General features: G+C 39.7%; 1 protein-coding gene across 1 annotated transcript in view; it reads left to right on the plus strand.

Annotated features, from left to right (window-relative positions):
* Positions 1-26,734, plus strand: part of SCUBE1 (signal peptide, CUB domain and EGF like domain containing 1) — a 211,663-nt gene that overhangs the window by 44,806 nt on the left and 140,123 nt on the right. Inside the window, exon 4 of the mRNA XM_050912438.1 lies at positions 7,978-8,112. Within this exon, the coding sequence (XP_050768395.1) occupies positions 7,978-8,112 (135 nt within the window). The remainder of the gene's footprint in view (positions 1-7,977; positions 8,113-26,734) is intronic.

Raw genomic sequence — 26,734 nt, forward strand, 5'->3', positions numbered from 1 at the left:
CTGAAGATGTACCTACTGAAACGATTCAGAAACTGAGGTTGCATTTATAAAACACTTCTCACCAATGGAGATACTTTCAGGAAAATTTAGTTGTTTTGATATGACCTACAGGAACAATTTCAGTGCTTCCAAAACATTTTCAGCATTTTCCTGTTCCCCAAAAGTTTAACGAGGAGATATGTGCCTGACTAAGCCAATGTTTTTCAACTCCTGGTGTAGTTCTCTTTTCAGTGTGTTGAAGGTTGCGCTTCAGACTCTCCCATTTCTTCCACTTTTCATGGACTTCAAGTATTATTGATACAGAGAGTGAGAATGACTTCATAGCCTACTGGATGCTGCAGTGCTTAGTTTAAAATCCCTCGTCTGAATCTAGAGAGTTCCCTAATTCTGTTACTGATAGATAACAAAGAAAATTATTAATCTAGCCATTTCCTTGGCTTTTATTACCAGAGCTTGGGAACAAAATGCTTCATGTTGTATAGACCTGGAAAATGTTACCAACTTGAGATGAAAATATTGTTTCATTTGTCATGTCAAATTATATGGTTTGTTTGACCCACAGCAAAATCTTTTTCATTTTTATGAGAAAAAAATCAAAACAAAAACAAAAAAGCAGTTTTGCGTTAACCCAAACCAGATTTTTCTGATCCTGGCAGGGTCTGTAAGTAGATGTAAAAGGAAGCAGATATAAGCAGTAGTTATCCTGGAAGAATGATAGAGAATACTGCTTCAGTTGAGCCTGCAGCAGTTGATCATGCTCCAGAGAAAGCCCAGGGGCAAAACAAAGTAAGGGACATTATGATAATAAGCTGGATAATTTACTCAACTTTTCCCAAATTTTTCCTTCAGTTGATCAGGACTGCTGCTTGTTTGCGTCTGTAATTAACTTCCTTCCTTCTAGTTTATGGAGGATTGTTAATCCAGCATTGCAACTTGGAGTGCCCTACATGCAGCTAGACATCAGTGGGAACTGCAAGCTTATTGCTAATGGGGCTGTGGCCATCTGAGCCTCACAGTAAGAGCCTCATGGCAAGCTGGAGGCTGCTGGCATTCCCTAGGCAGTGGCACTGTAGATGAAAAGAAACAGGATCAAATTCATACAAAATTGTTTTAAAGCCCTGTGTCAGAAGAACGAATAACTTATTAAAAACTAATTGATTGGGAACTTTGTTGTGTTCAGGTACTGTTGTCAGGAGTCCACTGTGTGTATGTGTGTGTCTGAAAAATAGACATGATTGCCAAGTGAGAGGATAGAAGCTACAACTAAGATGTCACATTAAGGGGCTTGGATGTTTATTTTGGAAATGCTAAAAGCTGCGAAAAGGGTTTTGGTGTCTTAAAAGGACAGACAGTGGTGCCCAGTTGTTTAAGAAAGGAATAAACAAGTGACGTCAAGAGACTTGAACTTGATGCAACATTCGTGCAATGTCCGTGGGGCTGTTTACTTCAGCTCAGCAAATGGGCAGGCATCACATGCAGCAGAGTTAAGCTCTTGCATTAAGTGAGTATTTCCTATGCTATACATAGCAAAGAAGTCTGTTGCAGCCGCATTTACACTGTGTTTGTGTAGTGTGAAATTTAAGGAATTCCACTGTGTGTCACAAAATAGCTGCAGAAAAAGATTTTAAGCATTCCTTTTCAAGTTGCGCACATCTATAACTGTGCAGGCAAACAAGAAGCCTAGTCAGTGGGTGTTGAGGTGATAGGTGATTGTAGCCCATTAAGAGACGGGATTCTCCAGGACAGATCATGGGCATCATTTTAGGTGTTGTATCCTTGTATGTAAGAAAAGAGTGGTTATAGGGATCAATTAATTGATCATTTTAGAATTATTTTAGTATTCATCACCCAAGAGCATCCTTGTGATGTGAGAAACTTCATGTTTCTCTTCTGTAAAATGTGCTTTATTTTTCAGGGAAAGGTAATTTTTCACACTTTGTTTTTTTTCATGTCTACTCCAGTAAACATTCACTGCTGTAGGATCCTTTTTTTTGCAAGTGGATCTTTTCTCAGCAAGGGCTCTAGTGAAGATTTCTGCAACTGTGGTAGTGAATGAAGTACTGGATTCAAGGGTGTGGTGTTCTTTTTCCTTTTCTTCACCAGATTTTTCAATTTCTGAAAGAAGGAGATAAAAAGCAGAACTCTAGCCTTATATGCAAATAGTAGAAAATTTGGGCCCTGCTTTTAAATTTTTGGTGAAATCTGATTTCAGATCTCCCAGAGATACAAATGCTGTGTACGTAGGTAATGGTGTCTCTTTCTTCTAATATTTTCCTTTGCATGCTCATGCAAAGTTGGTCTAAGAAAGATGATTTAGCAGTTATTTCAATTAGCAATGATTCCTGTTTCTATGGCCCCCTCAGCTGATGCAATCTATCACCCTCCCTACCTTGACAGCATGTCACTACTTGTATGACCATTCCAGCAGGAACACCTGCCTACAACCTCTAATGTGACACCACTTGCTTCACTCCTACATGCCAGATTTACTCTTTGGGCTTCCACAGCTATCTTGAAATCAGATCTTCCAAGACACCCACTCCAACAGAGCATCATGGTACTTGGAGGGAATGGAATAGAGAAGTGAGAAGAATATATGCCAAATGTTGCTGTTATTAAGGTTAACTTCTAGAAATGAGCACTTTTTGTTTTAAACATGATATACAGAAGTCATTCAAATTGTCTCTGTAATTATCATATTTGTGTATTGCTGTGCTTCAGGGCTCAAAATAGATGATGTAGACAGTACGAGGCTAAGGGGGATCTGTAAGATCAAGAAAGATACAGAAAAGACAAGTAGGAAATGAATATTTACTGTTTCTCACAATAATGGGATTAGGGGGCATTCATTCAGACTATGAAGAAGCATATTTGAAATAAACAAAAGGATGTCTTTTTTAGGTAACATAATTAAATTGCAGAAGTAATTGCCCCATCATATTGGGCTCAGAAGAGATTTAAACAAACTCATACAGGAAAGATCCAGCAGGACAATGGTCTAGCAAGTGATTTAGGAAGGTTAATAGGTACATGATTGCTGAAAGCTGGGAGAGCATGCCAGCAATGGTTCTGTCCCATCTCTACAGTCTTCTCCTGAATATCAACTGCAGGGCAGTGTCAAAGAGGGGATGCTGGGCTAGATGTTCTTTTGGTGTAAGAATAACTATGACTATAGTAAATCCAGGAATGTGATTTTTTTTAATGAGACTTTCAGCCAGCTTTCTGACTATTCAGAAATATTCAGAATATAATGATTTTAAAATTCCAGAGTCAGGCACTTATATTTTCTGAGTTTGTGGTTGCTAATCATTTCCCTTACAAATACAAGATATCCTCAGTGGTGTTTTGTTGCTAACATTTGAGGAAAGTCTGCAGTATTGCTATCAGTGGTTCATCTCTCTATCACAGTGTTCCGCACTGGTAAAATAGACATCTCAGAGAAATCTTCCAAAAGTTTCGAAGAGTAGCTTAGAGAAAAACTAGCAGAATCAGCTCCCTGGATCATGAGTCAAAGTCCTGTTTTTAGAAGTCTCCAAAGAATCTTAATGCTATAGTAAGTGAATTGTACTGTGGCTTCCAAATGCTTTGGAGACTTTGAAGATGAGACTCAGATTTCTGAGGGGCTTAAGTGCTTATGAAAATGCTGACATGAAAGAAAATGTCAGAAGGAAGGAAGAGAAGATCATGGGAGGAAGTGAACAGTGGACATACCATTCTTGACATTGACTCTGTGTAGCGTTTCCACTTTTGTATCTTCCTGCTTGTGGTTTTGGTTTCAGGTACCCTTAGCAGACCTTTGTCCCTCAGTGGTATCCAAACAGGACACTTGATCAGAATAGCTTCTTTAGGCCAAAACTGTGGAAAGCTCTGAGCCAGATCAGGGTGAAATACCAGCGGAGCTAGTTTGAAAAGTTCATCAGATAAATTAAATGAGAAACTGAAAGCATTTGTTTATTTAATAAATAAAACATCCATCTTTATCAACTGTAATGTTTCCTACCCTTTGATACTGTTCCACACTACTGCTCTCTAGAGAATCTCATCTTACCAAGATACAGAACACAAGTTTGATTATGTGAAGGCAGTGGGCCAAAAAGCTAGAGGTCTTATGCAAATTCAGATATGCATTAATTTGCATAATGCTTCTGACATACAGATATTTTTATATATGTATGTATGTATGTATATATGCATCCATTATCTCTCCTTCTCTTTTGAAAGATACTACTTCTTTCCCAGCCTCTCCCTGAGCTGGCTCTTCCCTTGTTCCTTGTTGTCCTTGATGATGACTGGCCAATTTGAAGTCCAGGCCCTCATCTCCCTGGAAACATAGGTTTGTCACTGGTCTAAACTCTGCATAAGCAATTCTAGCTCTTGTGGTGATTGTCATCTTAGCTATTTATTTGTGCTGGTGAGGAGTACTTAAGGGCTGTGGAAACTGAGTTATTTCTAGATGCTTCCATCAGGGATTGTCTTTGGTAGATATAATCACAGGACAGTTCTTCATGATGAGTGTTACAGAGAATGGCTTAAGGACATATATTCACTTTCTCCTAGTTTTTCCTCCTCTTTTTGAGGATGAGGGTTGGAGCAGCCATGTGGGATAACCAGCTGAGCTCAGCTCAGGTGAGAACCTTTTTCCATCCTTGTGTGAGTTTGGATTGTGTAGGTTTGCTGAAACCTTGCTCCAGCTTCCACCCTGGGATCATCAGTAGGATTTTGAGGCTCAGCTCTCCCATAAGCAGTGGATAATGTACTCTAGGAATCAGCACACTGTCAGGTGGTGAGACCAAGCTGGATGAAAGAACTTTTGTCAGATAAGGAGCCTAGGAAATGGATTTGAGTTTCCATATGCCAGTTTAAAGGAAGGGAGACCTGCACCTGCTGCCTTGGGGCTGCCATCCTCAGGGAGACAACCCTGGTCCTGGATAAGATGACCAATGGTAGCTGATTTTATGCAAAAGGTTGCCAAAGAAGACATGTCTGTTTGCTCTAAAAAAAAAAAATAATTCTTTTTTATAAAGAGTAGAGTAATAAAGAAAGTGAGCTTTGTATTTGTGCTCAACAAATTTAAAAGTTTTTAAAATGGGTTTAGCTGGGGCTTAGAGTAGATGTTTGAGTGAAGGGATTTTACATCCTAAGTGACTTTTTTCCTATATCTAGAGTTAGGCCCTGGGGTGCAGGTCTCCAGCAGGTGTGAACTGTCACACTGAGTGGCAACAATTAAAGCTCCTGAGGATCCACCCTCAGTTTTTCAAAACAGTCAACAGCCCAGTTTGACACATAGAGTCTCCAAAACTGGAGCCAGAAGAGCTTTATTGAAAACCTGGCTACTTATTTTGGTGTTTATGTGGAACTTAATCTTTAGAAAATCTGGTCCAAAATGCAATCTCACATATGCTGCATTACCGATGTTTACACGTTCAGCTGGGTAACTTGAGCTGCATTGAACGAGTTGCACAAACAATGAAAGAAAGAAAAAGCCCCTTTGGCAGCTATTTCATTTGTGACTTTGAAAAAATTCAGATACGTGAAGGAATTATTCTGCCAGATCTACCAAAGCTTGAGCTCATTGGAGTCGATGGAGTTCTCTCTCCTAACTTCAGGAGACTTTTTTACCCCGTTCTCTAAACTGGGTTAGTTACAGGCTGATCATAAAGTGACTTTATTGGAAAGAAAGTTTACCAAGTAAATAATTCAGTAAATATTTTCTGGGCAGCCATGTCCAATAGACTGCTTGGTATGGCAGATAATAAGCAATACTGCCTTTTAAGACTGCAGTAATACAAAGTGCTCCAAAGAGCCTGACCCTAGTAGGATTGAGGCCTGAGAAGAGAAAATGTTAATCCTACACCACCAGGCCAAGATTTATTGGAAGGCATGTAGTGTGGAGATAAAGATATAGTAGTCCTAAATCCCAGCTGCTCCCTTTCTTCAACTCATTCTCTTCATAAATGCATATTAAAATAATTTTGAGGCAAGTAATTGAAAACAATTGGAAGAAATTCCTCATAGTAAAACTTTTTAAAGAGTTTAAATTGTAATAACTTTTATTCCAGCATATGGATTTGGGGCTTGGTGGTAAATTGAGCTGTCTCTTTATGGAAGTGGTAAATCACCAGCATTTGCTATCAAGAGCCGAAAAAAATGTTTATAAATCATTGCATTTGTTTCAGATTATTCATCAGAGCTGGAAGGCAATTGTTCAAGTTGCTTTGTGATACTATAAACAGAGCTCTGGGAAGGCTGCGTACTTTCTAGCAAAATTTTGGGGTTTGTACATGTACCAACTGAGACTTTTTCCGTCAGTAAGTGTTCAACTAATCATCCAGAAAGAAGGATCTAGAGTCCAGCGTGCTGTTTTGAGGGAACAAGTTTGAGTTGGCACTAGTAGGGCAGCAAGGCCTACTAGCTCACAGAAGAAGGGTCTCACAAAGTTGTCTTACTTATCTTTCCTTCTTATACTGCAGTAGGCAAGGAAAGTCTTCACTTCTTTTCCTCTGAGCTCCCAAACTGCTCTGATGGGGTTATGAAAAGGTTCAAATCTGGAAAAGAGTAAGAACTGAGGGCGGGAGGATTTTGATACAGGACATTTGAGGCAATAGTGCTTAACATTTCCTGGTAAATAAAAAAAAGGAGAAGGACTGTCTACACACTTGCATTGTAGTCCAAGACAGGAGGATTCTGCCTGGTTTCCCTGGGTACTACTGTAATTACCCTAGAGCTTTTTTTCTCTGTGAGAGAGAGCTACAATTTCTGTCATATGAAGCGCAGGCAGCACACCAGCACAAACAGCAATAGCAAGCTTAGCCGAGCAAGCTGCTGGAACTAGCTGGCATTTCTGCATTAGTTACTGGCTGAGTTTCTGCAGCATTTCAGAGCTTCCTGGCCTTGCCTGCAAGAGTACTGGCAAAACCAGCTTGGTTTTACCTTAGTGTATTGTGGCCAGTCCTGGAGGAATTAATTTCTGTGGGAGCTGTGCCAGCTCTTCTGAGGTTTTGAATGTTGTGGATCATTTGGCTTTGTTGTGTTTTTTCCCCCCTCCAAAAATAAAATGAAAGCAAAACACACACCAACTCATTTGCTGACATGTTGGCACATACTGTGAAATAACTAACTGGTTGCAGAGTCTCCATAAAAAACATGGAGTTTTCAGGTGGCAAGTTGCTTTTATCCAAAGAAAAAACAGAAAATGGATGTGATATACCTTTTATGAGCAAAACAGGAGAGTTGCAAGGTTGAATGTGGGTCAGATATCTTTTAGTGGCAGTGGTTTCCCAATGCTGAAACATATGTCTCAGTTAACACAACAGCATAAAAACTTTTATGCCAAAAGAGGTGATGGGGGGTAGGCAGGGACCCTCAAAACAGCCAGTAGCTAATGCTGCCTTTGTGGTTTTATATATTTGCCTATTAAAATGACAATACAGACATGGAACATTTAGATTTAAGAAGCCTTCTTTTCATTAAACAACATTAAACAAACTGACAAAGTAGGGGGTTATGACTCCAGTAATTGAAACATGCTGTTCTGTTCAAGACCAGAACTCTATAAAGACTCTTTTCACCCAGTAATGCCCTTTGTGTTTGCCTGCTACCCCTGCTAGAAATTACTGTAGGCCTGAAGTATGTCTTTCCAAGTGGAGTGGGAATGACAGAGTGCAACACCGCACTTGGCAGATGGGGTCACAGCCTTTTTAGGACGTTAACATTCATTGTGCATTGGAAATCAATTTGCAGCTCAGAATGCATGGAGACTTAGCTGGACTCCCCTCCCCACTGTTTTTTTATGTTAACTTTAAACCTAGGATGCACGGAAAAGAATTAGATGGATTAATTTGGCTTAACTCTCATGGGGTTCAGGTAGTTTTCATTAGCTTAATTTACAGTGTGCCTTTTTATGGATCCCTTGCTCTTCTAGATGTATATTCTGAATCTGTGTATTATCTTGCATTTCTTTTTCCTTCTCTCTTCTAGATGTTGATGAGTGTCAGGATAACAATGGAGGGTGCCAGCAGATTTGTGTAAATACTATGGGCAGCTATGAATGTCAGTGCAAAGAGGGCTTTTTTCTGAGTGATAACCAGCATACCTGCATTCATCGCTCCATTGGTAAGTTTTCAGTGTGCAAATTGTGCTCTTTAGAATAACTGTGTTCAATGAGAAATACAGAAACTGTTTGGGGGGATTTTTTTTTATCCCCAGAGCTCCCAAAATCATTTCACTGGTTGGTTGGAATTGATTGATTCCTCTGCTACCCAAACTTGTAGCAGAGCCATAAATAAGACGGGGGAAAAGGCTTTCGTTTGACGTAGAAATTATACTCTGTTCAAACAGCAGACTTTTTGGGCAGGCAGAGGCAGATTTTCAAATCGCAACTTTCTGCTTCTGAGTTTCCAAGACTTAAAAATTTCTCATCCGTTTATTGTATAATAGTTCACCTGTCTTCCACCTTAGAGAGCATCATATCTTAAATCAAAATGAACAGCTTGTTGCTTCTGGAAGTTATACAGGTTATGTTTTTTTGCTGGTCACATAACTCATTGCTTCATTGCAGACTGATATTGCAGACTTGATGGCTGATTTTATATTGACACAGCATTTTTCTTTGGTTCAGTACCCTGTCTAGGGTGGATTAGAAAACTGCTGCTCTGTTGCCTATGCACTAGCAGTAGAAATAAGGAATCTCTGCAAAACTGTGATCCTTTTCTGCTGCTGGTTTTGACTAGAATAAGCAGCTCTCCCTTTTCTATACATGTCAGACATGGAAGACAAGTTTGAGTGGAAAGGGAGAAAAGAAAACAGGATAGCTATAAATCTTTGCAATTAAGTGGACTCTTTTATGTGTTCATTCAGACTTTTGGTGACCCTGGCAGCAATGGGAATATATGCTAGCAAACTCATTTACCAATAGGCAATACAGAATGACAAAGTAGCAAGATGAGCCTGGTGATCAACAATGTAAGCATGCTGTAAATTTCAACAAGCCACACAAATGGTTCTGAACTATTTTAAGTCACTAAAATTAACTAGAAAATCCTACTTGAACATAGAGTATTAATTTAGTCACTCTGTTGACAAGAAAGCAAAACATTGTAGTGTAGCATCTCAGAAATGTAAATGTATTTCTGGCACTGTGTGTCTGCTTACACAGAATTCTAAAGACAAGTAGGAATTTTGATTTTCAGAAATGTGAATCTCCCGAATGTATTCACAGGTCCACTTCTTGGCATGATTATTAAGTTTTAAGCGATTGAGGTATTTTGATTATGACAAGAACATACAATTAAGCTCTGTCAACCAGTGCATTTTAAAGGTTGTTATCTAACAGGTTTTTAGTCATTCTTTTCAACACAAATTGTTCAAATTTCTGTCCAGCGTAAAGTAACCCTGACACAAAGATATCCAACAGAGCAAGGAATAGTAGCTGGAGGCTTAATGAAAACCACTTGCAGAGTACTGCGATACAATCATTATTTCAATTTGCACATTATAAAAATTCCCAGCTGTAATAAAAGAGAATTTAGTTATCTGAGATGGAAATTAATGAAATAAATGAAAAATGAGACTCTAAAGGCAAAAGTTTCTTCTAAGGAATGGATTTATTGAGGGGAAAGGGTAAGTTTTTATGGCAAAGAGAATTCCTAGTTTACCGGAAGGACTAGGGGAGTGGATTTGAAGGTTGACTGCTGTATGCACGTAATAAATATGCATGGGAATAATATATTTGTGTTAACTTGTTTACAAAGAAAATGTCATATAAAACATGGACGTTTAATTTGAAGCAACATCTTCAAATTATTTTAGATCTGAAAATACCAAGCAACCTACCAAATAGACGATGGTGATTGCAAAGTGTTTTATGAACAAACGGTTTGTAGCTTTTCAAAAATAAAGTGCCAATTTACAATAACAGCAAACATTACACTGTAGTGCCATGATCCCCCACAGAAATACATCGGGTGGGTATGCTGGAGGAAGGAAATGAGATGAAATGATCTCTTTCAGTTGTCAGAGGTGACTGAACTACAAATAGTAAACATGCATGGTGAGAAAGTAAATGGCTTTTTTAATATCTCTGTTTACTCACTTTCATCTGTCTCACTTGTAAGCACTGCTACAGAAACTGTTGGAATGCAAAAATATGCATCAACATATTTAGACAGAATTGTGCCTAGGGCTAGATTGTGTCTATACCTCTGTTGGTAAACACGGCTGAAGTGGACAAAGGCACACCACACCACATTGCGATCCAAACACAAAGGCGCTGACTTGCCAAAGCCCTTTAGCAAGCTTGTTGACTTCGAGCATAATAAGATCCATTAATTGCAGTGAGATTACTTTGCTGTCTCTGAAAAATGCATGTGCAGTCACACAACCTCGGTGTCCTTGACGTTACCTAAAGCCTCTTCAAGGACTCAGCTAGTCTAAAACAATCAACCACAAGATTCTTCATGCAGTTAGCTGCCACCTTTTCCTTCCTGTTTTCAAATGCCTTGGGAAAAGGGGAGAAGCATTGCAAGGTACTTACGACATACTTGGAGTTGAGATGAGTTTGGAATGGAGGGAGCAGTACCAACACTAAGCAATGCCCTGTCTGCAGGCCCAGCTCACCTGCCTCGGCCATCAGCAAGGCTGGTGCTGATCACGTCCTTTGAGCTCATCAGCACATTCAGGTGATGTGGTAGTTTCAGAGTTGAAAAAGGGCATTGGATATTCTCTTGGGGGTTGAGCAGAGGAAGGAATATGTCCCTTTTTGCACTAACCAGCCAAGGGAAAGGTGTCTTCTGACATGAGGTACCCTCCTTAAAATTGTCAGCTGCTGTGTGAATTTCCTCAGCTTCCAGAGATGTGCTGTGACTGTCCCAGTGTTTTGGGGGTGTATTGTACCACTGCGCTCCTACCCACAAGCTGTGGTTAAAAGCCACACTGGAGTTCATAGTAGGGGCTTTTAATATCATCCTTGTGTCCCAAATGACATGTTTGCTTGTCATCTAGAAGTGTTCTTGTTATTTCCTGTGGACAAAAAGGATTAGTGATCCACGAGAAATATGGATTTTATACCAACAGGAGGCCAGGCTGACATTGAAGTCAGGGCAAACCCTGGTTTCCCAGTATTTGCTTTGTTTCACTGTCTTCGTTACAGGCCTACTGATTTCTTATGTTTAGTCTCAGTATCTTTTAGGAGGATACTATGCCCAGTACGACTTACCTCATTTATTTTTGCATAAAACTCAATTTCCCTTTGCTGAGTCAGATTTCAGTGCTAGTTTACTCACAATAATGATGGCAACGATGGGGAGAGAGAATGGGAGGGAGAATGGATTGTAAAAGATATGGAGAACTTAACAGTTGTTTATCTTAGTACATCTTAATTGCAATAGTAGGTGTGAACCCTGTGAATTATACCAGAGACACGTTTGTATTTGTTTCCTCATGACTTAAAAAGAAACCAGAATAAAACAGCTGTTACTGTATCATCTCCAGCTCCAGAGGGAGCATGTGTTTAATAAATGTGGAGATTAGTATTGTACACTACAGCTGTGACTGACTCAGGTGAGTGGATTACAGCATGTTTTCCCTTAATTTGATGATAAGCCAAAAGCCCCAATTCAGCAAAGCCTCTGGGAACATCCTTAAAGTCCTACTGATAGCAAAATTGGTTTAAAATCTGGATTGAGCTTAAAAAGCATTAAAATAGACAGAGTTTAGCTATATGCCTGTATCTCTGCTGAAGTTCAGGGTGATCAGAATGAAGGGTACCGTATGTCCCATTTACATTACAACTATAAAAGGTATTGTGGTCAGGAGCCTTGATGACAAACTGCCTCACCGGTCAGTATTCTCAGCTGAAGTGTTATAGAAAGCCATTGCTGTCCCACCTCCAGAGGGCAAATCTCCTAAAGCACAAAGGTTTTTTGCTTACAAGCCAGATACTTCAGGAGTTCTGTGGCTAGGAAGACTTCTGTCATTTTAGATTCCATCCCTGAATGTCTACCTAAAGCATAGTTGTAGTAATGGTCTTATATCTGCTAATCATTCACTGCCAATGTTTTTATACAGCTAGTGCCAAGTAAATTGAAGAGGCAGGTGCAATTAGGAGTGGTAATTATAAGTGGAGACAAGAAGAGGTGGAGAAGTACCAGGCTATAGAAGGCTGGAAATTATGATGGTCTGGTCAAATGGTGGAAAAGCTTTTTACACGGTTGTCACTGTCATTTTCAAGCCTGTTAAAAAACCATTTGGCAAGGAAATGCTTTTTCACTTCCCCTTATCCCATTAGCCTTATGTTCTTAGCAGAGTTAGGGAGTTTGACATAAAGTCAAGCTACCACAACATAGCAAATTACTGTGCTACAGTCTCAAAACCAGCTTGTCTCTTTCTGCACTAGAAGTGTAACAACTTAGTCCCAGAGGAAAGGGAAACATGCTATGCCAAGTTGTCTTGCATTTGTCATGGGCTAAGTGCGCTTATGAAATGGCTTACCATGCTTGTGCTGATACATAGTAACTTGTTAAACTTGATTATATGTTTAAACCCTTGTTAATTTTGCAATAGTAGCATAAGAGTCCTTCGGTCAGCTGATCTCAAACTACCAAGTTTCTTCTTGTTCTGAGTATTATAAAACCACCTTTGTTCAATTTTTTCATTCCTGCTTTCCATGATTTATTTTTATTCCTTACCTGTTTTCGTAGTTCAGTGTGATTTTATAGCGGTAGAGTAATGTGTTAGGACTCCCTGGGAGGAAGCATGATCCCCAGTCAGTGCAGGAAAGGTTGCAGGTTGGGATTCTGAACTTTATTCCCATCTCTGGTGCTGATGCTTTGTGGGACTCTGAGCAAGAGGTTATTGTGACTCAGAATTTCTGCAAAGCACTTTAAAGGACAGAGGTGCTTTTTCTACAGAAAGCACAATAATCTATTCATGTTTAGATTAATGTGGAAGGGTGACTTTAAATAATTAAGTGTTGCCAGCACCGTTCCAGACTTTATGACGTACAAGGTTTCTCATCTCAACTATGAAAGCTCTTTCATGACGATGTAACCTGTTAAATTACTCCATTACTTGAACATACTTTGCCATAGCTACCCCTAGTACAGGCATCCCATTCACTGGAGCAGAACAGTCCTATTTGTCTTTTTAAATTGGAATCCTCATATGATTTTAAAGTAGAGGAATACACGTAAAGTAAATTTTAAGGAAATCAATTCACGTGCTTTTAGGTAACATTATAAGAAAACCTTTCAGGCAGCATAAGTTTTATCTGGACAAACATACTGCGATCTTGGAAGCTTTTTCCTAAAACTGCACAAAGTATGCCCGAAGTGTAATAGAATCTTGTCTGTTTATACATCCCTATGATACATTTTTAATAAATAGTTCAATTGATTGTCGTTCACAGAATATAGGATACAGAATGTATCCAGGAAAAAAGGCTTAATAAACCATTTTAAATCTCATTGTGCCCTGTTAGAAGTGTGTAACCTTTTAAAACTGTGTATAACCCATGAAAATTGCTGTACTTCAGTTTCAGGGATTCTTGTTTGCTCCAGCAGCCAGTGTGAAGGGCACCTCACATTTGCTTTGTCCATTCCTCTGGAATAGGAGGAGTTTGTAATTTGTCTGGAGGGAAAATGCAACAGGTGAAAACACCTGGTATAAGTAAAAAATAATCTCTGTTAGGCCTGATCTCCCTCCTCTCATATATCAGTGATTTATCATGATTAGGACTAGTAAAGTTACACTAGTGTAAAACTAGTTTAAGTGTAATCTGACTTAAGTTCAGCTGTAAGGAGAAGCAGTAATTATATAATAATAAAAACAATATTAGGTGAAAGTTTAGGACTAGATGTGAGAGTGCGTAGTCTCATAGAATCATAGAACAGCCCAGGTTGGAAGGGACCTCGACAGATCATTTGGTCCAACCCTTTCTGGGAAGGGGAGCCTAGATGAGAATATCGAGTGCCCTGTCTAGTCACATCTTGAAAACCACCGGCAATGGGGACTCTACCATGTCCCTGGGGAGGTTGTTCCACTGAATGATTGTTCTCATTGTAAAAAATTTCTTTCTTATGTCAAGGTAAAACCTTTCCTGATGCAATTTGTACCCATTGCCCTTTGTCTTCTCCATGTGGTTCCTTGTGAAGAGAGAGCCTCCATCCTCTTTGTAGCTGCCCTTTAAGTACTATCCAAATAAAACTGCAAAAGCAGAGTTTTAAGTATCAAAATTGTCAGTAGGTTTTTGTTGTGGTCCCCCCCCCCCCCCCCCCGCTTTTCACATTAAGGCCTTCAATAAATGTCAGCCTAAATGGTGACTGCTTAGGATGTCATAGAATTGGAGGCAAATGCATGTCACTTTTGGCTTACAAAAATTATAAATGCATCTGAAACCTGAGGCTTCAATCTTCCTTTTATAGGTAAGAAAACTGAGGTGTAAATATTACAGTATTGTCTAAAGCTCTTGTGACTGTGTCTGAACTGCAGGATAGATTCACTCCATTAGAGCAGCTGCAGTCCTGTTCCTCAGAGCAGTCCAGATGGAAACCAGGATGTGAGGAAATTATATAGGATATGAAATCAAGATAGAGTTTCTGTATATCCCAAGTTGTAGAGTTAAATACAGCCAAGTAGAGTTGGTTGCAGGCCCTCATTGAGTTCCTAGGGACCAATTCAGACCCATATCATACTTAACAAAATATGATGAACTCTCTACATATTCTACCTTAGTTTTATAGCTCACTTGCCTTCTGAAAGAAAAATATTGCGCTTCAAAATTTTGTGGGACTTTGAATTAGGTTTAATTCAGAAAGAAAAACAAATTTTGTTGAGTAATCAATACCCTCTGCTGCTTTGCTTCAGCTGAGATTGAACGCACTAGTAAACCAACTGATTAGCAGGATGCAATGGTGGTGAGTTCTTTGAAACTCAAAGGAGAAATCTCCCAATGCTCAGGAACAATAGCAGATTGCCAGATTTTGCCAAAATCTGGGATTGAATTCTAAGAGTGTTGTGCAGAAGCTGTCCTGTAACAGGTCCCAGATTTAAGTGTACTGATCAGAACAGACATAAATATTTTAAAAATGAAAAAGAAAAGAAAATAATACTAAAAAAAAAAATAAAGCCTAGATGTACTAGAAAACATCAACTGGTAAGTAATCTAGAAGTCACATGTGTAACTTGCATATCATGCTTGAACAGTAGTAAAAGTAGATGCACAGTTGAACATGACTAAGTGATAAACTAGGACATGCAGATAATTTCTCAATGAGCCAGAATCTGAAATAGTTTAATGGTACGGTAGTTATTTCTGCAAGGCTCCATTGTCAATGCCTTTTGGTATGGAAAGGATGAAACTAAAGGGGGAAAAGAAGTGTGTAAGAACTAATGAAGCTGGAGATGCAAAGAAGTGTGTCTTGGAAAGAGCAGCTGTTTGAAACACTCTGCAGCAGCATGACAGCCAGCCAGCTTACCAGGGAGAGCAGGGAATTTGAAAGTCACATCAAAAATCTCTCCACACCTGTGTGACTGAAAGTGCAGCAAACAGTCTGTAGCTCAGCGACTGACTGACTGGCAGTGCTGACAAGATGGGAAAGCTATACGCACGAATGGGAAAACACACTGGAAAGTAGTACATTAAAAAAAAATTACAGAGAGAAAATTTGCAAAGGGGGCTTTCACACTCAATCATTCAATAGCATTGGAAGTGAACCAATGTTCTGTTCATACTGTCTGCTCTGGATATAGCAGGATTATACTAAATAAAAGAACTGACATGTTTTTTAAAGGCCTCTAGCATCCAGTTGACTGAAACATCAGGTGAGAAAGATCTGGGAAGAATATTAAGCCAGAGGGTACTGGAAAAGAGCTTGCATTCACGCATGCACACAACAAATGGACTCTGTTTTAAGTATACCATACGTTGTATTTGTCATGATGCGTCTGTCTCATGCTATCAGGGATACAATGATGAATTCAAGGCCTGCTCTGAATACTGTGTAAAGATGCTCAGCATCTTTCATGCCTACTGCAGTCACTATGAGTCTCTCCATGTATGTCTTGTATTTTTCACTATGCAGAGACATCAGCCACAAACCATGTTGCAGGCACTGTTCCTCTTTTCCACTATTCATGACAAATCTCAGAGATGCGATCCAGCAGGAACTCTCCAGAGGCTGATACCACAATGTGGTTTTGGCTATAAACCAGTAGGAATTCAAGATATGAATGCCAAATACCTGTTCAATTATGCTGTTACCCTCCTGTATATGTTATGCATACTATGCGTTTAACAAGTTCTATTAATTATTCAATTCCATGTAATTATGTTTGAGATTGCTCTGAGCTATTCTGAAATAATTTAGGAGTTAATGGAAATAAGAAGGAAGATGCTTGTATTTAATAGCTGTGCATATTTTCAAGCCTAAGAATACTTGCATGCTCTGTTAAGCTTTATATCTTAGAAGTATCTGGGTCGTAAAATTGTTGGTTTTGTTACTGTTCTTGATGGTATTTTGATTATTTTGTACTTGAGCACCAGTCAAGAATGGGGCCAGATTGCGCAAGACCTCGTACAAACTGGGAAAATTTACAGCCTAAGTAAACAAGGCAAACATAGGGCAGAGGACAGCACAAAACTCATAGTCACTGTGAATGCTTTCATGGCAGAAACATAGTAGTAGCACCATGAGATATTTTTAAGAGGGGGCACGAAGAAGGGAGTGAGACAAGGGTATGTCAGGTAAACAGAAAGTAAGGGAAGGAGAGAGAGAGACAGCCAGCCAAGTGGGAATGAGGTAGAGGAGAAGAGATTGACAAGAAAAGAAGGGTGTGAAACAGTTAGCCCAATGCAAAATCTATACTACTTCTCTGTCTCCTTAATTCCCTGGCTCACTAATGCCATTTCTTTTCAGTATCCTCTCCCTCATAGTTTTCTTTCCATTTAGCGAACTCCTCTCCTGTATAAACCACAGTATAGTCATAGTATAGTTAAACTCCAGCAATGTCTTTGAAAACTAATGTTTTTCTCAGTGGAATGGGTCATGTGCTGAGATTGCAAATCCAACCTGCAATCATGCTCAAGTGAGCAAGATGATACATTTGCAAGGGTTCAACTCCTTTGCTTGTCACAGGAGTCAAGAAATGCAGAAACAGACGCATTAAGTATAACAGGAAGACAAGTGTCATGTGCTGTTGGAGTTACTGTCTGAACTATGTTCACCATTGATAAGAGCATTGAGCTTGTGCAGTGTATCAGTTTAGCTGCTTTCTGTGCATGATGCATAGTATGATTGAGCACTTTCAAAAGGCTCTGCCTGACTTACCAGTACTGAGAAGCTGCAAATAATCTTTCTTCTCTTGTTCCAACATAAAGCATTCACCTTTGAGTAAAAGCAACAGCACTTTTGTCCCTCTTTGATATGGAGCACCTCCTTTAAAAGTTCTTCTCTGTGTTTATAGCTGACTAAATCACTGCACACGCAATGTAAGCCAATAGTATCCAGTACGGTGTGCTGCAAGCATTGTGTTACGTTGGTGATTTACCAGAGTTGGCAGGTTTTCTCCCTACAGTTAACATGGGCTGAGGATAATATAATAGCTGCTATCTTCAATCCGTATCAAACTGCAAAGTACTAGACAGGCCAAAACTAAGAGCCTCCTTACTCAGACATTAATTTTTGACAGAAATTCACATGATCAGTGTTGTCATGTCAGTATTTAGTGTAATGAGAATTGGTTATTTAAACTGACATTTGTTTTGAATGCTACAAATGCCAAGATGGGGAAGCAGCGATGTAAATTGTTCTTATGCTGTGCATTTCTTGTTCTGCCTGCTTCAGAAGTGAACTCCTAGTTATTTGCTTTTCTAATCACTAATTTGCTAGAGGATGTCGCAGGTGTCTACAAAACTACCTCAGGACTCTAAACCCCCTCTGAAATAGGAGCTATTATGCCATGTGCTGTAAGTTACAGATATGGGAGGCAGAAAAGTTAAATAATTTGCCTGGAGTTACACAGGAAGGCTGTAGAAATCCCAAGAGCTTCCCAGAAAAGCTGTGAAGGAGTAATTTGACAGAGCATGCAGTTCAATTGATAACTATGTTGATTTCACCAAATCTGTTTTGTAAAACTGAGTATCTGTTTTTATGTATGCTCCTACTAGGAACAGAATGCAGATACCCTGAGCCCCATTCTTTTGGTCTGTTATTTAATTCCCTTCTTTCATCTCTGGTGCACTTTAACATCAGTGATTGATTAATTACATGTACATGTTTAGAGATCAAAGAGTAGCACAGGGAGCCGGGTGGATAACAGTGCATTTTGCAAATCCTGTCCTCTCCCACCTTTCCTCCCTACACTTTTTGTTCTGTTTGTTCTCTGTTGGCTCGCTGTTGTAAATTGAACAATTTCTGATGGTGCCAGGGAGCTTGACTTCTTACTGAAATTCAGGATGCCTGATGACTCTCTGCATTGTGCCCTTGTACTGGGAAGGCAGCCAAACTGACACTGGGAATGTGTAGGTTCTGATAAGTGAGGTGGAATACAGCTGCCTGAACAGGTCAACCAAATGTTGTCAACGTTATTTTTGAAAGAAGTGTATTCTTCCACTAAACCAAATTTTGTTCTCTGAAGTAGCTGCTTTTCCTGGAATAATAATAATCATATATAAAAAAAAATCATAGAAAAAAACAAACATCAAAACTCTGAAACATTTAGACCTGGAGATATTGTCCTTGGCACTATATGCTAGTGGTGGTTAGGCAGCCTTGTCCGCCTCCATAGGCAGCTGTTGTTGCACCATAGCATGAATATCCATGAAGCCCCCTTATCGAGAGGAGAGACTGGGCACTTAGTACAAGAAACAGCTCAAATATGAAGCCTGATTTGTTGGGTGAAGGAGCATATTCCTGGTAGCGTTTCTGAATCGCCTCTTTCCTTTCACAGGTGAAATATTTCAGTGTTGGGGGAGCTTTCCAGGAAAAGGCCAAACAAAACAAAAAAAGGGTCCTGCCAGCTCTGCCAAAGGGCAGCATTCAAGCTGTGCTTGAGGTGAGACTGGCCTACCCTGCCCTTACGGACAGCTGCATGTCTGCATACTCTTCTCCAGTACTGTGTTTCTGCTCCTTGCCTCTCCAGCCAAAATGCTTTCAGAACTCCTCCTAAGCTTCCCAGGAAAAGGTATCATTTGGCCTAAATGCTTCCTTGATGGACATTTAATTACTCTGCTCTAATTGGAGTCTGAAAAACGTATTTTAAAAAAGCCTGTAGTAAGCTGTTTTAAACCAGGATTTGGTGAGCAAAACTTTCCTAGCCTAATCTGTGTCTCTCTCTTGAATCCTGAATAGTATGTTTACCTGGAGATTTATTTTGAAAAGGCTTTCTATGTAGATCTCAACATGACTTTTTAGCATTTGGCTAAGTTACCATTTGTCTTCAGCTGGCATTAGTTGAAAATACCTTGTGCTGTTCAATCTTCCAAGAATTCACAGAAAGAGATAGTGAGCTGTCATTCCTGTGCTATCTCTCAGAAAAGCTGACCACTTATCAGCCAAATGAACTCTGAATTAATCTGGAGGATTATCTGCCAGGAGCTCACTGAAATGCTCCATGAAACAGCCCCATGGTAGAGTAAAATGCCAGAAAAACAATGAAATCAAAGAACACCGGTGGTAATTCTCAGTAGTTAGATCCTTTAAATGTAGAGCCTTGGTGGGAGCAGGAATGCCCCTTTGTGTTTTTTATGTTGTTCTCATTAGTTTCATGCAAGAGGGACATTAGGTGGCTAAAGGAATTTTCCTGTTATCCAGACTGTGGATATGTTTTTTAGCCTGGCTCTGAGGCTTTCTAGACCTAGTGTAAATGGTGCCACTTCTGAGCATCCATCAAATACACTTCTTGCTATTAGCTAGCAAATGCCCAAACCCAGAATGTAAATATATCTCCAAGCACTCAAAGTTTATTTGTATGTCATTTGGTTAAATATTTTATGGAGTTGTTTTGTTTCTTCGTTTCCTCTAAAAACACCTGTAAAGGCCTCATTTTCTCTTAGTGTTTATTATGACTCACTTCATGGAGATACTTCTGTGCTGAGCTATGCTAAGTTGAGCTATCTCAAAAGCAACATTGTGGTCAGAAGTGTGGCTGTGTTGAATGACATCCCATTTTTCCTGTTCCATATTTATTCTCTCCTTGGACTTCCACCATCTATTTACTGGCAGAAACAGGATTTCCTTGCTTTCCAATATTACCTGATACCAGGAAAAACACTGCCATTTTTTTCTGCTTACTTTGACTACCAACAAATACTGCCCAAATGAAAGTCTGTACCCAGTGTTTAGCTGATGCTTTTCATCAAAGTATAGAAATCAGAGCTGCTTATCAAGAAGAATTCTATTTTTCTGTGTTCACCCTTGCACAGCAATATTGACTGCACTCTATTTACTGTCTCAAAGTCTTGTTGACATCTTGCAAACAGCTCATAGCTTCCAAAGGATTTTCTTCACCTTTCTTTTCTTACATCATTAAAGCCAGGGATGGCTACAAACCAGATATGCTGCTAGCAGATGTCATGCATATTTCCATGTGCAGCTCTGCCAATGTATCTTCATCTTCATTCACCCTATCCTTTCACTTCCTTGCTCTTTTTAAAAAATGAAATACCAGTTAGGTGTATACATGGCGACTAGGATGAAATAATATAGCTTTGTTAGACCATGAAACCTGTAGAGGCTAAAGACTGCTCCAGTCACAGCTGTAGCGTTCTCTCTGAAGTGGAGATGAGATGCAAGTCTGATCAAACCAGTTCAGAAGTCCACAAACTCCCAGCAGTTTCAGTAGGATTTGAACCGGTGTTACAAGACTGTGAACATCTGCCAACCACAGAGACTGAATCAGAAGGTGATGCAAATTATTATTATTTCTTTGAGTTACACCATTGCACAGGTAAAGAAAGTTGTGAATAACTGTACTACCATCGTAAAGTTTTTACTTTCTGTGGAAGACCTTAGCAAACCATTTCACTAATCTATAGGACAGAAGTGTCTCTAGGACCTAAGCAGAACTTTGAGAAAGAGGGTAAAAAGTGCCAGAAAGAAACCAATAGGTGATAGGTAGATTAAAGGCAGTTCAGTACTGAAGAATATGCTTGCAGGGCTATTACATAGTCTACTAATCCCAAACGCTACTAATGATTGTTATTGTACTAAGAAGTCAGTATGCGTTGTAGCAGAGCAATAAACAGGTGCTGAGATAGTCACTTTGGCACAGAAGATGAAGAAACTATTCTGCAATGACAAATAAGCCTCAATGCACAGAAAAAGAGCGATGATATGAGAGCAACAGAGTAGTTTGTGTACACACTGGATGTTTTTCACCCTGAATGTGCCAGCAGAGCATATAGACTTCTGAGAGAAGCAGGTTCTTCCACTTTCACACCACTATTGCCCTATAAACATTTCATTCATTTCTGAAGTACATCTTGCAGATTAGGCTTCCACTCATTGTGTTGGTGATAGCATTTGGTCTTAAATGGCAATAACATAGGACTGCTATTTCAGGTGCCTCCACATGAAATCTGATGCTGAGTGCCCCAGAAAAAAATTAACCATTTGTGACAGGAATGGGGTCAAATTTGCTGCTGTGTGGAAAATGTCTTTGCCTACATGCCAACTGTGAGTCTGTGTTTGGTGCTTGTTGTAGCGTTTGAACAGAGAAGCAAGAGGATTATTTTGGTGAATGTAAATACCAACGATAGTAAAAGGAGAAATTATAACTGTGCTTTAAAATGGTCCTCTTGGTAATATTCTTGCTCAGATAATAAAGGGTTTTGTTGCCTGAGGTCACTGGAAAATGTTTTTTTGAAGGCCTTAATGGCGCTGTCTGAGCAAACCTTGATAGCAGGTAACTCCTATCAAATGGCAATATATTCATTATCTCCATTCCACACCCATCCTTCCCCAGCACCTCTCACTTTTCCCCTGACCTAGACCCTGCAATGTCGCCTTCCAGACTGTGAATCACTCATCTCTCTCCCTCATGCCCCCACCAAATGTTATCATCACACTCGCTTGAACCCTGACATTTGATTTGTGTAAGCTAGGATTGTTGCGTGTCTCAGGCTGACATTTTATTCAGATTCCTTCTCTGAGGAAAACTCTGGGAAAACAGAGCAACATATTCCATTTTTACAGAATGGCAATCTGTCTTCCCATAAAAGCAAACCCAGTAAGAAGTTTGGAAGTTTTTTCATAGCTAAATGGCCCTTTTGTATTGCAGATATGCTGGATTCTTACAATGCGTAGAAAACAGTATGTAGTACCACCAATGTATGTGTATTTAAAATTTGTATATACAAATACATATGCATTTTGTAAATACATTTTCCTAAGCTGTCCTTGAATGTGCCTGCTGTGACCCTGCTCCTTGCCTGCTATACCCAAGGGAGGCAGCATTGATTTTGTTCTCTGGGTTTTGTAGGTTTTTCTGAAAGCAAGGGAGAGGCTTGTGCCTACATTGCATTTTACTTTAATGTATGGGCAGGCTTTCAGGCCTTTGTTGTTGGGACTATTCATGTGCTTAAGTGTTTTGCTGGATTGGAGCCACAGAGCAGTTAATGAATTAGTGCACATACCAGGGTATAGCATTCTATTTCTTCTTTCCAGACAGTTTGCATTTCCAGTATTTGTATAGGATATAGGGTGACCAGCAGCCTGTTTTCTTTATGAAGTTGTAGGTAAAAATGTCTTCTCAGTAGTTAGTATTTCTGCATCGCCTTCTGATAGATGAATTATCTTCCCCTTTTCTTCCCATCCAAACTCCGTTCCCTAAAGAAAAAGTGTGTGTGGTGGCCATTGTTGCCGTACTTCCTTCTCTTCTGTGAAAGTGGCAGTGTATGAATGTATTTTCCTTGTGGTATGTCTCAGACAGTGTTAGAAACAGAATTTAGCTGCCAAATAATTAGAGTGATAGTGGCAACAGGTATTCAATGCAGGCTGACAGAGGTTTCTCTGAAAGCATTTGCCTAATTCTCTGCTTCCAGCTGGGAGTATGGGAGAGTAGTTGTGCATCTCTTTGGCAAATTTCTCCTTTGGAATGAAATTTCGACAGTGGCGTTTGAATTGGGAAAACACATGGTTGTACACAACTTATTAGGCAGCAGATGAGTTCTCATTTTGCTAAATGATTTGTGATCTTCTATATTGATACTTCTTCTTTAGTAGCAAATTGACCAGGCGAGCTGAGTATCTCCACTCTTCCACTGGCACTGCTTTGTGTGGCATGTGCTGTCAGTCACCAGCCTATTTGTCACAGCTGTGTTGCGTCCTGGTTTCCACTTTTGATTAATATTTGGTGGCTTTCTCAAAGCAAGGTCATGCCCCAGTAGAGCCAATAGCGCCAGAGTTCCACCTTGCAGGAAGCAGTGCTGCTGACTGCATCTTATCTTGCATGTTGACACTATTTCCTGGCCTGCTAGGCCTTTTTCTGTCCTGCATCATGATGCTGTCTGCAATGCTTGGTTGCATTAACTTTTAATTCCTGTGTGGACTAGTAGACCAGCAGTAGTTTTAAGGCATTGGTATGTATTGTTTTCTCACAGTGCTACTTCTGAGGTAGTTACCTATTTTTTAATAGAGCACCTTTCATCCTGAAGTATGCTAGGGTGCTTTACAGACGTGATCCGAGGAAATGCCGTTACCTCTGGACAGAGATGCTTGAAGACATGGACAGTAAGGGATGTACGTACAGCATGCTCTGGGTTTTACTGGAAGCAGACTGTAATACTCCCAGTAGTGATGAACACTAGAATCAAGTGAACAGAAGGAGGAGCTAGGGATTGTTTTCCCTTCACCATCTCCCTGAAGAGCAACTGGAACTCATCAAGTAAGAGGGGATAGAGACAGGTGGAGGCAAAAGCCTTGGGTTTGATGTTATATAGAGTGGATATGCTAACAAGCAACCAGGGTCAAAGAGTGAACAGCAGATGGACTCATTCCTTGAAGAGTGCAAGCTCCGTCATAGAGAGAAATAAGGAAAGGGGGGTTTATAGAGAAAGCAAAGTTGCAAGTGGTAGCTACTCTGTAGGTAAAGAGAGGAAAACTGGAGTGGTAACTTGCAAGGGATATTATGACAGAAGAAAGCTGGCGATGCAGTAGCTGTTGGCCAACATTACATTAATTTGGGAGTTGGATTTGATGATCCTTATGGGTCCCTTCCAACTCGAGATATGTTATGATTCTATGATTAAGGGAGTTAGGAAGAAAACCAACACAAAGAGGGAGGACACCTCAGGAAGATGTAACTAGATTGGGGTCAGAGAATGACAGAAGAAAACGGGATGAGTGATGTTAAAGGAATAGGGGGGAAGAGGAAGAATTCCAGATCCTTGCTTGGAAGTCTCCCTTGCATTATCTTCCCTTTCCTTACATAAGAGGAGGCAAGTAGTTCAGCCACCTCTGTGGGTTAGCATATTCTTTTTTCCATACCCAAGGACTCCGAACAGAAGCCCCGCTGAGATGGGGCAATGAAGAGACAGGTTCTGGGCAGGATATGTTATGCTTATTTGGGCAGTTGGAAAACAGACCCTCCATTGTGCTAGAAGATACTTTAAAAAAAGTACATGCAATTTTTGTATTTCCAGGGACCTGCAAGATGCATCAGATCGCTGTGGTGAGCTCTCTTACCTTCACTGGGATATAGAAGGGTGTTAGTTATATCCTGGAAAGTTAGGAGAAGTCTCTTGGGATCCTTTCTGCACCTGTTATGTTTGTCAGCTTCTATATGGCAATACAACCTGACTTTCATTTGTTGAGAGGGGAAGGGGACAAGTAGTTCAAAATCATTCTTTTAAATTGCTGTAAACAGCCTCAGTAAAAAGTAGTTAGTGGTAACTGTGTTGTATTGTATACAGTACAGTGCTGTGGGTTTGTTTATCCACTGAAAAGTAAGTGGGAAGTGTGAAAGAAAACATATCTGGGCACAGTAAAATATATCTGTACTTATAGACAGTCAGTGTATTGTTACATGCTGATTCATAAAAGTGTATATCCCTTCACACAGCAATTTCATTCTAAGAATCCTGGAGTCTTCTGAAGATGTATTGATATTAAGCATGTAAAGAATAACTGCTGATGTTTTGAGGTAGAGAGGAGTTATTCTCTAACACAGTATAAGCACAGTAAAATATTTATACAATCATTAAACTCTCTGCATTGGATTGGTCATTTGCTAAGCTAATTCTCACTCCTTATAATGTTAGCAACGGGCCTCAGTTGACAGTATCATTACGACCAACACAGATCTCTGGCTAACACTGCTGTTGCCCTTTTGTTTTGAGTCTCTGATTACAAATAAATGGATTCACTCTGAGATGCTATGAGGGACAAGAACTTATTCCTGCTTTCAAACTCTATGGAAAGCATAAAGTCATGCTGCCTTCAACTGTTCCTGCTAGATGAATACAGTGAACTGTGTGTAGCACCCTCCTGTGGTGCCTTGTGGCTTTTACTGCTAGTTTCATTTTCTTCTCTGCTCTCTCTTTACCAAAATTAGTGTCTTGATACTGAATCACAAGTTGTAGGCAAGACTGAGGACAGAAAGGTGTACCGTAATGAGCAATTCATGTGATACTGTCAGCTTTCGTCATGGGTCTTATTCTTATTTCTGGATACTACCACATCTTTTCCCAATTCTGCCTGCCATCAGATGTTGAAAAATATTTTATTGCTTTAATCTTCTGGTTTCTGAATGTATTTAGTGTAATGTTAAGAAGGTATTTGAAAGAAGGAGAAATATTATGAAAAAGTAGGTGTAGTGTGAATAAGTACCCTTCATCACACCTCTCAAAATTCCTCGTTCTTATTTGCTGGTAGCATCCCTTTTACTCCACTTCTGACCCCATGTCTGAGCAAGAAATTGTCAGTCATGCTGAAATTAGTTTAAAGACTTCATATGGGAACATTCACCTGACTGATCTCTTTCTACAGGTTACTTCAAGAGTTGAACTTACATTTCAAGGGTGTAGATCAAGCAGCATTAGTCTGCTGTGATGCTATGCCATTCCATATATTCTACTGTATCCTAATCATCTTCATATAAAAACACTGCAATATTAATCTACGTCATCAACAGCAGTTATTTCTATTGCATATTGCTTGTTTGTATTCTCATCTTTTCCACAAGAAGCATGTACAGGATCTCATAATTCATTTCCCCTTCTTCCATTCACCTCCAGGAATAATGTGTCTCTGTCGTAAATGAACTTTACCTTTCTCAGGGAGAATTACACCTCGATGAAGAAGTGAGTTTTGCTGGGGCATTCACAGTAGGGATTTTGTAATTCCTTTGAAGATGATGAGAAACTGGGTGTAGACATCATTTAAGATAAGAAACAAAAATTTGATGCCACTTTGGTCAAGCTAGTGTAGAAAATGGAGGGGACATCTGATGTGCCTAATCTAGGTAATGCACTGCAGTTTTTTGTAGTGTAGCGCTAGCATTTCCTAAGCAGTAAAGGTTTTGAGCCTGGGTGTATCACCTTGCTGTGGTCCCACTGAAAGAGGATAACATCATGAACTACTGAAGCCAGGCTTAGTGGCCAGTCTCCTTTTTAGCCAGAAGCTATAGAAGGTGCTGCTTGTGAACTTTGCTGTGTTACAGTTTACTTGGCAAGGAATGCAAGAGGTTTCTTCAGCTAGGGATAGAACTGACCAATTAACATTCAACCAAAAGAGACTGTAGA

This window comes from Gymnogyps californianus, chromosome 1, assembly GCF_018139145.2.
Source record: "Gymnogyps californianus isolate 813 chromosome 1, ASM1813914v2, whole genome shotgun sequence".
In the NCBI taxonomy this organism is placed as follows: Eukaryota; Metazoa; Chordata; class Aves; order Accipitriformes; family Cathartidae; genus Gymnogyps; species Gymnogyps californianus.